The sequence below is a fragment of the Bubalus bubalis genome, chromosome 18 (genome assembly GCF_019923935.1).
Source record: "Bubalus bubalis isolate 160015118507 breed Murrah chromosome 18, NDDB_SH_1, whole genome shotgun sequence".
Classification (NCBI taxonomy): Eukaryota; Metazoa; Chordata; class Mammalia; order Artiodactyla; family Bovidae; genus Bubalus; species Bubalus bubalis.
Window position 1 is genome coordinate 57,869,564 of NC_059174.1, and position 13,800 is coordinate 57,883,363.

The window sequence follows — 13,800 nt, forward strand, 5'->3', positions numbered from 1 at the left end:
TGCAGCTTTGGAGACAACTGAGCTTTGTGTGCACAACTGTTCTTGGCCAGAAGTGTGAGGTAGAAACCTAGCAAATTTGGAGGAGCAGCTCTAGTTAGGGCCTGTGGGCCCCTTCTCTATTTATACAGCATGAGATAAATCTGGCCGGCAAGCCCCCCTGCGGTTCTAGTGCTGGATTCAGGCCCTGAGGGCTGCGGGCTTTCTTGTGTGTGTAGGTCGGAGGGTTTAGGCAGGAAAGGGGAAGGGTGGGGGAGATAAAGTGCCAAACGGGATGGTGGTGGGACTGGTTTGTGCTGCCGATTTAATATGTCCCAGGGGGCTGAACCCCGCAGCTTCTTCCTATGGGCTTGGGTCAGATTGGATTCTGGTTGATTGATCAGAGCCCCAGACCGATATAAGCACCAAGTTGTTGCTGCAAGTTTGGATCCTGAATAAAGGGGCTCTAAAGGGGCACTGAGATAGAAAACTTCTGGGCAGACATGTACCATCTGGGCAGGAAAGCAGAGCAGACACCTTGAGAAATGACTCTTGAGGGCGGAGTCTCGTCCCACGAGGAGCGGGGCTATCTCAAGTTCTTGGGCGCACGCGCCTGTTTAGGTGCAACATGCATAGGCGTGAAATGTGTTTTGTGGGCTTGCTAGGCGAGGCCGTCACTTCCTAAATTCCTTGGAGGAGCTACATCTTGAAGACCTGTGCCCAGTGAGGTACTGTCGTCTCCTTCTGACCATGGCTTTTTTTATACATTGCTTGTGGTATCTAATCGTGACCATAAAATTCATGTTAGTGTCTTCAAATTTTTTTTTTCCCCATGATCAGCAGAAAAATGACAAAGGTACAAATATTTTTCTTAATATAGCCCCATGGTACTTTTATTTTATTGAAGTATAATTGATTTATAATGTTGGGTTAATTTCTGCTGTACAGTAAACTGACTCAGTTATACATGTATATGTATTCTTTTTCAGATTCTTTCGCATTATGGTTTGCTGCAGGGTATTAAATATAGTTCCCTGAGCTATATAGTAGGACCTTGCTGTTTATACATCCTATGTATAATAATTTGCATCTGCTCCCCAAACTTCCAATACTTCCCTTTCCTACCCTGTCCCTAGGGTCTTGATCAGAAGTCACGGAGACCTCTCTGACTTTGGTTATTTAGAGCCATGTCTTCTGACAGATAGTGATATATTTAAAAAAAATTATTGAAATACAGTTGATTTACAATATTGTGTTATAACAGAAATTATATTTTATGTGTGATAGTGTGAAATCATTGAAAATATATTTATTACTCTCTGCCCCTGGTTCCTGGCACAGAACACCTAAAGCTCTTATGATTTCCTAAGTGATGAGAGCACTAGGCACATCTTTTGTTCTAATTTTGGTCTTTGATTCCTGACATAGGGCACCAAATCCTTTAGAATTTCCCAGGGTGATAAGAGTGTCTTTTATTTTAATGAGACAAATCTTGGTGCGCTCCTGGATGGGAGCTAGTCACCAGAAAGACCAGTCTATGATTAGAAGGTGGGAACTTTCCATTCCTCACTTCCTACCCAGTCTCCAGAGAGAGGAGGACTGATAATGAAGTTAATGATCAATCATGCCTATGTGGGACTTCCTAGGAGGTCTAGTAGTTAAGACTCCAAACTTCTACTGCAGGGGGCACAGGTTCCATCCCTGGCTGGAGAACTAAGATCCTGCAGACCATGAGTACAACCAAAAAGAGAAAAAAGAACTCCTTGTAAAAATGCCCTAATTGCACAGTGGTTAGAACTGTGCACTTCTACTGCAGGGAGGGCATGAGTTTGATCCCTGGTAGGGTATTCTTGAAGCTGTTCAGTGTGGCCAAAAACAAAAACAAACAAAAAATTAGTTCCTTTTTTTTTTTTCTTTCTTTTTCTTTTTGGCTATGCTATGGAGCTTGCAGAATCTCAGTTCCCCAACCATTAGGCCACCAGGGAACTCCCTTCTTATTTTTGAATCTTTAATAATTGGCATCTGTTTGGGTTTTTTTTTTTTTTTCAAACTTTAAACTTTTTATTTTGTATTGAGGTATAGCTTGTTAACAATGTTGTGGCAGTTTCAGGTGAACAGTGAAGGAATTCAGCCATATATACATATATTCATTCTCCCTGGCATCTGTTTTTCCATATGACAAGAAGCCCAGGCTGGACCACCCCAAAACGTGCCTCAATGCAAATTTTGAATTAAATCTACTTAAGAAACGACCAGTGCAAGGGAGACACTCTGATCCTCCTTTCTATCTCCTGAAAGCAAGAAATAAATCCTCATGTGGAAGGTTCATTCCCTGCCTCTGGAGGTAGAAGGATGCCCTTACCACCAGAAATAAGAAATCCAGGCAAGATGCCTGTGTAAACAAACCTTGGAAATTCCCTGGTGGTCTAGTGGTTCAGTTCAGTTTGGTTCACCCAGTCCTGTCCAATTCTTTGTGACCCCAAGGACTGCAGCACACCAGGCCTCCCTGTCCATCACCAACTCCCGGAGGTTACTCAGACTCATGTCCTTTGAGTCGGTGATGCCATCCAACCAACTCATCCTCTATCATCCCCTTCTCCTCCCACCTTCAATCTTTCCCAGCATCAGGGTCTTTTCTAATGAGTCAGTTCTTCGCATCAGGTGGCCAGAGTATTGGAGTTTCAGCTTCAGCATCAGTCCTTCCAATGAATATTCAGGACTGATCTCCTTTAAGATGGGACTGGTTGGATCTCCTTGCAGTCCAAGGAACTCTCAAAAATCTTCTCCAACACCACAGTTCAAAAGCATCAGTTCTTCGGTGCTCAGCTTTCTTTATAGTCCAACTCTCACATCCATACATGACTACTGAAAAAACCATAGCTTTGACTAGATGAACCTTTGCTGGCAAAGTAATGTCTCTGCTTTTTAATATGCTGTCTCAGTTCAGTTCAGTCGCTCAGTTGTGTCTGACTCTTTGCAACCCCATGAATCGCAGCACGCCAGGCCTCCTTGTCCATCACCAACTCCCGGAGTTCACCCAGACTCACGTCCATCGAGTCAGTGATGCCACCCAGCCATCTCATCCTCTGTTGTCCCCTTCTCCTCCTGCCCCCAATCCCTCCCAGCATCAGACTCTTTTCCAATGAGTCAGCTCTTCGCATGAGGTGGCCAAAGTACTGGAGTTTCAGCTTTAGCATCATTCCTTCCAAAGAACACCCAGAGCTGATCTCCTTTAGAATGGACTGGTTGGATCTCCTTGCAGTCCAAGGGACTCTGAAGAGTCTTCTCCAACACCACAGTTCAAAAGCATCAATTCTTTGGCATGCAGCTTTCTTCACAGTCCAACTCTCACATCCATACATGACCACTGGAAAAACTATAGCCTTGACTAGACGAACCTTTGTTGGCAAAGTAATGTCTCTGCTTTTGAATATGCTATCTAGGTTGGTCATAACTTTCCTTCCAAGGAGTAAGTGTCTTTTAATTTCATGGCTGCAGTCAACATCTGCAGTGATTTTGGAGCCCCCCCAAAATAAAGTCTGACACTGTTTCCACTGTTTCCCCATCTATTTCCCATGAAGTGATGGGACCAATATGGTGTCTAGTTTGGTCATAACTTTTCTTCCAAGGAGCAAGAGTCTTGCTAGTGGTTAGGACTCTGTATTTTCGCTACCTAGGGCACAGACTCAATTCCTGATCTGGGAACTAAGATCCTGCAAAATTCGTGGAGCAGCCAAAAAAAAAAATAAGAACCCACCACCTTATTACTCTTTAATTTACTATCCAAATACCCGATTCTGTTTAGATTCTTCACTAATGGAGCATGCAAAGCCTAAGTTTCTATGTCCTGTCAATTCCTTGCAAATTTGTTTTTTGTTTCTCCAAAAATTATAAAAGCTGCCTGTTCTGGCCACTTCTTATGACATCCTTATGGGGTTTCCCTGGTGGCTCAGCAGTACAGAAATCTGCCTGCAATGCAAGAGATGCTACTGGAACCACAGGTTCGATCCCTGGGTCTGGAAGATGCCCTGGAGAAGGAGATGGCAACCCATTCCAGTATTCTTGCCTGGAAAATCTCCTGGACAAAGAAACCTGGCAGGCTACAGTCCATGGTGTCACAAAAGAGTTGGATGCGACTTAGCAACTAAACAAAAACAAAAACTAGGTTCCTATGACACCTCCATGTGCTCAAATTAAAATTTCCTTTTCTTCTTTTATTACTGAAGCAAACTTGGGTCTGCTCACCTGAGTGCAATAAAGCCAATCTACTGACACCATGTTATGGAAAAGGAAAATATGCAATTTGTATTTGTATTGTAAAAGCACCAATACAAGGAGGATGGGTGGCTTATGCCCAACAACCTCTAACTCCTTCAGGGCTTTCAGAGAGGAGTTTTATAGGCAGAATTTGGGGCAAAGGCTGCAGGGTGTGTGACTCTCATTGGTTGGTGGCGATGCTCCAGGAATCTTTTGTGCTCAGCCTGAAGTTACCATCCTCCACCTGAGTTGGGAGACTTAGTTCCTGCTGCTGCTGCTAAGTCGCTTCACTCGTGTCCAACTCTCTGCGACCCCATAGAAGGCAGCCCACCAGGCTCCCCCGTCCCTGGGATTCTCCAGGCAAGAACACTGGAGTGGGTTGCCATTTCCTTCTCCAAGGCATGAAAGTGAAAAGTGAAAGTGAAGTCGCTCAGTCCTGTCCAACTCTAGCGACCCCATGGACTGCAGCCTACCAGGCTCCTCCATCCATGGGGTCTTCCAGGCAAGAGTACTGGAATGGGTTGCCATTGCCTTCTCCTTAGTTCCTACAGAAGAGCTCAAAGATATAGTTCTGCATTGAATATATTCCTTGAGGAGGAACAAGGACCCCTGCCCCAAAGCTGCTCTATTGCTTCTCCCTTGTCTCAGCACCCTCTTCCTTCCCTGATTAGCAATTGAATCTGCCCTTTGGAACTCAGGGAGGGTCATGGATGCTGAATGAAGCCTCCTTTGGTGCTCAGGGAAGGTCTTCAAGGCTGAAACCTATTTCCTACAAATAAGATTGGGGGCCGGGGGGGGGGGGGGGGGAGGGCGGGCAATGCTGTAAAGAAGGGGGACACAGAAAAGATCTGTACCCGAGAGGACCTGACGGTGTGCTGCTCCATTTTCACCGGAACTTAAAATAAGCAGGACTATCACTAGGCACATCTGAAACCCAAAAGTTTACCACAACTAGATGTTTGTAAGGTGTGTCTGAACAAATGGGGATAAACTTTCTCAAGTTATTAAGAAGGCCTACTCAATGTGAGTGGCTGCAGCAGGTTTGTCCTCGGCAGAGTGAGAACTACAGGTCTAAGTGGCCAACTTAAACGCACGCTTAGTAGTGTCCAACTCTTACACCATGGACGCAGGCCAGGCTCCTCTATCCATGGGATTTCTCAGGCAAGAATACTGGAGTGGGTTGCCATTTCCTCCTCTAGGGAATCTGCCCGACCCAGGCATTGAATCCGCCTTTCCTGCATTGCAGGCGGATTCTTTACCACTGTGCTACCTGGGAAGTGGACTGGCTGACCGAGTGATAAGGAATTAACCCTTGACTCATAATCGAATTGTCTATTCCTAAATTATAAAGGTACTCATACTTGTTGGTCCTATCAGACAAAAATTTCATATGGATATATACAGCAGTTACTGTTAAGTATTACTGAATATTAAGTAGCAATCTGTATGTTTAAAATTTGTTAAATCTATTTTTTAAAGGTTATTAAAGCATACCATGTTAATTTGCTTTTGTAATCAAGGTGACTAATAATTTCAGTTGTGTAAATAAAGTCATGTATCGTTAAAAAAAAAAAAAAAACGAAACCAAGAGACATGCACAGAAGAAACAGTCAAGCCCTTCCAAGCCCTGACAACGCAGAGGCATATAAGCGGAAGCCCTGGTCCCGCCCCTGCTTGGCCCCGTCCAATTATGCCTCTTTCCACGCCTCCACGTTCCCGCCCAGCCCAGGCCCCGCCCCCGAATTGCCCCGCCCCCGGTTGCCCCGCCTCTTCTCTTCGTTCCCCTGCTCAGTTTCCTGCAGACCCGGAAGCGGTTATCGCGGAGCGAAGGTCGCCCTACGGGAGCGTGAGTTTCATCTTTCTTGTTTAAACCTGCGCTTTGCTGTACGCTGTCCTCCATACCTGGGTCTGAGGGTCAGTACGAATTTTAACGCTCCGGCACTCATCCTCCACCCGAAGTAAATACGGACGTCGCCTTGAGAGGGGGTAGGGATGGGGTGCCGCTTCTCCGTCTTTTTGAAATCCGCGAGCTGCCACTCGTGCGCTGCGTGCCCCTCAACCTCGCCCTCTCGGCCACTGGAGAACAGCGCCAGCTGCCCGGGTGCAGGAGAGGGCGCGTCCTCTTTGTGACGCTGGGGCTCTGCAGAGTCCGCTGCGTTCCCGAGACACACTCCATGTCCCTTCACTTCGCACACTCCTCAGCAGAGTCGTACCCATCCCCAGGCCTCCCCGTGTTAGTCACCGCCTCTCCTCATCTTGCGTTGGGGAAGGAGGCTAAAAAGAGCCTGTCTTGAGACACCCATGATTTTTGTGTCCGAAATTCTACCCCACTGAATAATGTGTCCTATTAATGTGAAATTAATAGGTATCTAATTCCAGGGCTTCCCTAATGGCTCAGTGACAAAAAAAAAAAAAAAAAAGCCGCCTGCCAAACAGGAGACGTGGGTGGATCCCTGGGTCGAGAAGATCCCCTGGAGAAGGAAATGGCAACCCACTCCAGTATTCTTGCCTGCGAAATCCCATGGACAGAGGAGCCTGGCGGGCTACAGTCCATGGGGGTCACAAAAGAGTCAGGGCTAAAAACAATCTAATCCCATGTATCCACTTGAGGGGCGGGGGACGGGAATGCACCACGTAGAAGTTGAGAATGTTGTTTCGTTTGGCAGATAAAACTGAGGACTTAAGCCTGTAAGACAGCCTCCCAGATCTCTCAAGAAGTAACGGAGGAACCAGGGTATATAGGAGTTTTGCAGCAACAAAAACAAAAAACAGGTAGTTGGAACATCAAAAGATTAGTTAATTTAAGGAAACCGGACATCTCAAGCTAATGAGTTTAGTACTTTTCTATGCATAGGAAAATGTTAGCGTTTGGGTACATGGAAGTCATTCCTTTGGTATGCACTTTATCATAGTGTCTATGGCTTTTCTCCACCCTGAATTCCCTCAGAGTGCACAATTGGGGTGGCTGCAGTGGCTCTTGCAACATCCTTTGTTTAGATAAGGCTGGCGACATTCTTCATCCACACATCCGATACCTGGGACTGACCCACTGAGAGACTGACCCACTGAGAGAATTAGGAAAATGAGGAAAGAAAACTGAAGGGGAACCATCCACAGATGCCACAGTGAAGGATAGATGAAGTTTAGTCACTTAGTCGTGAGCGACTCTTTGCTACCCCGTGGACTGTAGCCTACCAGGCTCTTCTGGCCATGGGATTTTCTAGGCAAGAGTACTGGAGTGGGTTGCCATTTCCTTCTCCAGAGGATTTTCCTGACCCAGGGATTGAACCCCGATCTCCTACATTGTAGGCAGATGCTTTACCATCTGAGCCACCAGGGAAGTCATAAGAAACGGTTATTGTCCTAAAAAATAAAACAGCCAGTTATTTTACCAGCAGAATGGGTTTATTAAGGAATTGCAATACAGGACAGGCAAACAGTAGCAGAAAACCATAGACAAGACCAACAAGCCATGATGAGGAATTGCTTTATAGAGAAAAAGGGGAAAGTCAGGAGTAGTTGTTTTGAACAAAAGTCCTTTGGAGGGAAGTGGAGAATTTGGAAACACAGCCAAGGTGTTTCCCATTGGCTGGGCTCCTGGGCGGGGAGAATAATTCCTGTTGGGGTTTGTAATTGTCTTCTTGGCATTTGTAATTCTTTTTTTTACTGCCCCCGCCAAGTGCTCAATATCTTTTTCTGTTTTGAAATATTTGTTTATTTGGCTGCATTGGGTGTTAGTTGAAGCACCAGGAATCTTTGCTGTGACTTGTGGGCTTCCTTGCTCTGGGGCGTGTGGAATGTTAGTTCCCACACCAGGTATCGAACCCTTGTCATCCTTTGCATTGCAAGGGGGATTCTTAACCACTGGACCGCCAGGGAAAGTCCCTGTAATTGAATCCCAGTGGTAGTGCCTGAGACCTTTCCCTGAAAACCTCCAGACTCCACATTTTAGAAATTTTCTTTGTTCTGTTTCAGAGTGAAAGAATAAACTGAGAAAGTAGCAGGGGGAGAAAGGAAGATCCAGATTATTTAGAGTAAGTTTGGGGTGGGGGGATTCTCCAGGGAGATGAAGGAAAGCAAAACAGGGAGAGGAGGCCCCTGATCCGCAAGAAGAGCACTATACCTAGAATGGGGGAGAAGGGTAAGAGAGTGGGTGGACAGAGCAACTTTGAGCTGGTACAGAAAGAAGGGACAATGGGAGACGAGAGGGGCAGAAGGAGAAAAAAGCAGGGAGAAAGCAGAGTGAGCCTGGGGGGCAGAGGGTGGGGATGAGGCAGGTATAACAGGAAAAGAGTGAACACAGCAGAGAGCAAAGGTGGGGGAAGAAAGAGGCAGAAATCCATGAAGATGTGATGCAATCAGGGAGATTGGGGAGAAAGAACAACAGGGCTGGAAACAAGTCCCCAGAGTGGAGCAGAACAAGGCTGAGAGGAGGAATCGTTCGGCCAAGGGGAGAAACAGCAGACGGGGGGAGACCAAAATCAGCAGAAACCTGGGAGGAAAACATGGAAAAGCCAGTAGAAATGATGAGAGGGGAACTGGGAGCTGTGGAAAGAGAAGGAGCCAGATGAGTGCTGAGTTGACTGGAGATGGATGATGAGATATTTGGGTGTGGCTTTCTCTTGGCTCAGCTGGTAAAGAATCCACCCGCAATGCGGGAGACCTGGGTTCAATCTCTGGCTTGGGAAGCTCCCCTGGAGAAGGGAAAGGCTACCCACTCCAGTATTCTGGCCTGGAGAATTCCATGGACTCTAGTCCTTGGGGTCGCAAAGAGTCGGACACAACTGAGCTACTTTCACTTCACTTCTCATAGAATGCATTCAAGATCTGGTTAAATTAGGCACGTGAAGATGACATTTGCAAAACTCCTTTCTGAAAGGCTTGTACATTTTTGTAATTATTTGTATCAGAGGATAACTTCCATTTGCAGTCCCTCTTCAGCCAGGAGGCAATGATTTGACTCAGCTGGTTATCGGTCACCCTTTTCCCTTTTCCTAGTGTGGGGTAGAAGGTCAGGGAGATCAGAAGGAGGGCACGCAATGACTGTCCCTACATGGTGCTGTTTGTTTGTGGCCGCACTGTCCATTTTGCAGGATCTTAGTTCCCCACCAGGGATTGAACCCATACACCCTGCAGTGAAAGTGCTGAGTGCTCACACTGAACTGCCAAGGAATTACATCAAGGGTCCTGGAGCAAGTGTAGAACCATTGGAAAGGCAGTCTAAGGTCTGTCTAGAACACCTGCAGATGGGTTAATGGGTGGTTATGGGGCTGCGTCTTGGGGTGCTATTATCTTAGCTCAAGTTCCCTGGGCCATAGATGCAGAGACTGAGATTTGCAGGTGTGGGTTTAATTGGGAAATTCATGGTCACACTTGAGGAATGAAGTGGAATTAGGCCAAGTGAAAAGACATCCTACGATGTTGGAACCAAGGCCTGCGCTGGGCTCATTGTGAATTCATGAATTGCTGGGGTTTGTGGGATTTTGTCACAGGCGGGAGGTTCATCATGGAGTGTGTGGGGACCCAATGGGAGTTTGTAAGAGCATCTGATCCTAGAAGTGGATCAGTGGGGCCCTTCAAACAGCTCAACCGGCAGATGGTTTTCACTAGGGAGAACTTGCTGGGTGTGGGCCTGGAGGCAAAACACCAGAAGAGAGCCATGACGTAGGGAAAGATCTCTGAAGAATCAGAGGGCAGTGACGCTACAGCAAAACACCTGCAGCAGAAAGGCTCCTTCTGGGGACATTTTTTTTTTTTTTTAACTATAATTGATTTACGTTGTTGTGTTAACTTCAGGTGTTGTTGTTGTTGTCATCTGGTCTCTCAGTTGTGTCCGACTCTTTGCAACCTCATGGACTGCCTACCAGCCTCCTCTGTCCATGGGATTTTTCAGGCAAAAATACTGGGATGGGTTGCCGTTTCTTCCTGCAAGCGATCTTCCCCACCCAGGGGCCAAACCCATGTCTTCTGCAGGTCTCCTTCATTGGCAGGCAGGTTCTTGACCTCTGAGCCACCAGGGACACCCCAATTTCAAGTGTACAGCACAGTGACTCAGATATACATATATATATATATATATATATATATTCTTTTTTAGATTCTTTTCCCTTATAAGTTATTACAAAATATTGAGTGGAGTTTCCTGTGTTATACAGTGGGTCCTTGTTGGTTATATTTTATTTATAGTAATGAATATTTTAATCCCAAACTCCTAATTTATTCCTACCCCCTCCTTTCCCCTTTGGTAGCCGTAAGTTTGTTTTCTGTGTGGGTCTATTTCTGTTTTGTAAATAAGCTCATCTGTGTCTTTCTTTCTTTAAGATACCACATATAAGTCGTATCATGCACTGTTTGTCTTTCTGTGTCTGGCTTACTTCCCTCAGTGTGATCATCACTAGGTGGGACTCTCATTGGAAAGACACAGCCTACCTTCCTTGCTGCCAGGGGAGTGGGGATTACTGTCTACTGGTCGCATGCTCCCTACCCACACTGACACTTTCTTTTTCAGAGTCATGGGCCTCTTTGCTTAAAAAATTCTTTTATTGAAGTATAGTTACAATGTTGTGTTAATTTCTGCTGTACAGCAAAGTGATCCAACCCACTCAGAATACTGGAGTGGATTGCATGCCATCCTCCAGGGGATCTTCCCCACCCAAGGATCGATCCTGTGGCATCTTCTGCATCACAGGCAGATTCTTAACCATCTGAGGCACAGGCTTCCCGGAAGTTTGATCCCTGGGTTAGGAAGATCCCCTGGAGAAGGGAATGGCTATCCACTCCATATTCTTGCCTCGAGGATTCCATGGACAGAGGAGCCTGGCGGGCTACAGTCCATGGGGTCGCAAAGAATTGGACGCAACTGAGCAGCTAACACTTTAACTTTCACATATATACATTCTTTTCATATTCTTTTCCATTATGGTTTAACACAGGATGTTGAATATAGTTGCCTGGGCTTTCTCTTTGTGGCTTATTTCACTTAGTATGATCATCTCTAGGTCCATCCATGTTATTGCAAATGGTATTGTTTCATTCTTTTTTATGCCTGAGTAATATTCCTAAGTAGTCCATCTTCTTTATTCATTTCTCTGTTAATGGACATTTAGGCTGCTTCCATGTCTTGTAGAGAAGGCAATGGCACCCCACTCCAGTACTCTTGCCTGGAAAATCCCATGGATGGAGGGGCCTGGTAGGCTGCAGTCCATGCTAAGGGTCAGACACGACTGAGCGACTTCACTTTCACTTTTCACTTTCATGCATTGGAGAAGGAAATGGCAGCCCACTCCAGTATTCTTGCCTGGAGAGTCCCGGGGATGGGGGAGCCTGGTGGGCTGCCATCTGTGGGGTCGCAGAGAGTCAGACACGACTGAAGCGACTTAGCAGCAGCAGCAGCATGCTCAAGGGTGGGATTTCTGGGTCATTTGGTAGCTCTGTTTTTGGTGTTTTGAGGAACCTCCCTACTGTTTTCCATAGTGGCTTCACCAGTTTACCTTCCCAGCAGTACCTCGTTTCTAAGGCCAGTATTTAACTTCCTGGGCACATTTGCTTTTCCCGTCAGCCACAGGTGCCACCGGTCATCACTCCCTTTTCCTTGAGACCTTGGTTTTAAGGATGTCTGACTAACCTCTACAAGCCTATCTGCCTATTTGTTTTATTTTCTTCTCCCCTCCCTGTTCACTTCTTAGTTTCGTCTGATGAATTCCTGAACTCCCTGGTCTCTGAATATGGGAGCATCCCAAGGCTTAGTCCGTGAACCTCTTCTCTGTCTACACCCGCTGCCTTTCCTCATCATCTCATCAAATGGCTTTCAACCCCACCTACTTGTTTCCCAGTTTATCCTTTCCATCCAGACTTCTGCCCTAAACTGTCAGTCCTGCATCTGGCTGTCTCCTCAGTATCTCTGCTGGGACGACCCACAGGCATCTCTGTCATAACTTGTCCAGAACTGGTCCTGACCACCTCCGGTCCTGTTCCCCCTGCTGCCCTCCTTAAGGTTGCTTAAGGGCAACCCTGTACTTTCCAGGGCTTAGGTGAATATCTCAGCATGCTTTGACATACATACTCCAAAATTTGTAAATGTTTTACTGTATAAGGTAAAGCAAAGATTAGATGTTTACTTAAAGTAAAAGAAGGAACACAGAGTTTTCAAAATTTTCTTAAGTGATGGGAGAAGAATGTTTGGTCCTTCCTCTTTGGGTTCCCCACCCCGTGCCTCTCTGGCCGCCACTCTTGTCTCCCCCTCCCCTTCCCCTGCTCCAGAGGCACAGCTGTCTTTCCCCTTCCAGCCCCAAGTTTGCTACCGGCTCAGGGCCCTTAAGGGAATGTCCCTCTGCCTAGAACTCTCTGGTGCAGCAGATGTAGATGGCTTCCTCCCCCAGGTCTTTGTTCTGACGTCACCTTCTGAGTGCAGCCATCTCTGAACTCCCTGCGCGCATGCCAGCCCCGCCCTCACCCCCACCTCTGTTCTGTAAGGCCTGCTTGGTGTGTTTTCTTCTGCTCCTTCCCCTTCTGTGGCTGGTTCCTGATGACAGCAGTTCACCACGGGTCAGAGAGAGACAGAACCTGGGGCTGTGCTGGGTGTGCCTCTGAGTGGTGTGCAACCCAGCCTTCATGTTAGGTCCATGAAGCATTTTGCATAGAAAGGTTTGTGCCCCTTTTCCCATCAGAGACTCTCCTCAGACAGTTGCATGGGGCCTAGCCGCAGGAATGTTTGCGTGTGTGCATGCCAAGTCACCTCAGTCATATCTGACTCTTTGAGACCCCATGGAGTGTAACCCACCAGGCTCCTCTGTCCATGAGATTTTCCAGGCAAGAATACTGGAGTGGGTTGCCATTTCCTTCTCCAGGAGATCTTCCCGACCCAGGGTCAAACCCGCATCTCTTAAGTCTCCTGCATTAGCAGGCAGGTTCTTTACCACTCGTGCCACCTGGGAAGCCAGGAATGTGCACAGAGCCGCAGATGATTCCAATCTGGATCCTGCATTGAGCACCAGGGCTCTTAGCCTCCACTTCTGAGACTGAGATCAGGCCCTGGGGGAGGGGAGGGCGCTCTGCTCTGAGTGGGACTGTGTGACTTGAACGGCATCGTGGGGTCAGAGGAGGTGCTCCCTGCTGCTGTGTACATGAGGCCTCACCAGGAGGGCAGTGTGATCCGAGGGAAAGTGTGGCAAAGTCCCGTGTTGGTCTCTGTGTGGGAGTTGACCGTCCTGCGTCCCTCCTGAGACAGTGGGCACAGCGGACTGTCTGTTTCACATGGTGAGGGCTTCCCTGTGTATGTGGTTGGGGCTCAGGAAGGGGGTATGTTGGCTCTAAGCATTAAATAACATGTTTTCCACTTTCAAGACTGACTTCCGAAGTCTCACGATGCCTGAGGAAAAAACCCAGACGAGGAGGAAGAGGAAAGAACAGGTAATGGCTCTTTCTCAGGTAAAAGTAAAGTCATATTCTCAGTTGATTTACCACCTGTCCTTCCTGAAATGCCCTTCTCCGGACTCGCAAATCTTGTTTGACTCTGGAGTATCCTGTCTGACTCCTGTACACGCACACTCACACGGGGCCTTCCTTCAG

The 13,800-nt window shown here is 47.0% G+C and overlaps 1 protein-coding gene across 3 annotated transcripts in view; it reads left to right on the top strand.

Annotated features, from left to right (window-relative positions):
• The first annotated feature begins 5,811 nt into the window (after window positions 1-5,811).
• LOC123327509 (zinc finger protein 160) overlaps window positions 5,812-13,800 on the top strand; it is a 71,014-nt gene continuing 63,025 nt past the window's right edge. For all 3 annotated transcript variants that reach the window (XM_025270211.3, XR_006546085.2, XR_003104814.3), the window contains exons 1-2: window positions 5,812-6,147; window positions 13,576-13,641. In XM_025270211.3, the coding sequence (XP_025125996.3) occupies window positions 5,827-6,147; window positions 13,576-13,641 (387 nt within the window). In that variant the 5' untranslated portion in view covers window positions 5,812-5,826. The remainder of the gene's footprint in view (window positions 6,148-13,575; window positions 13,642-13,800) is intronic.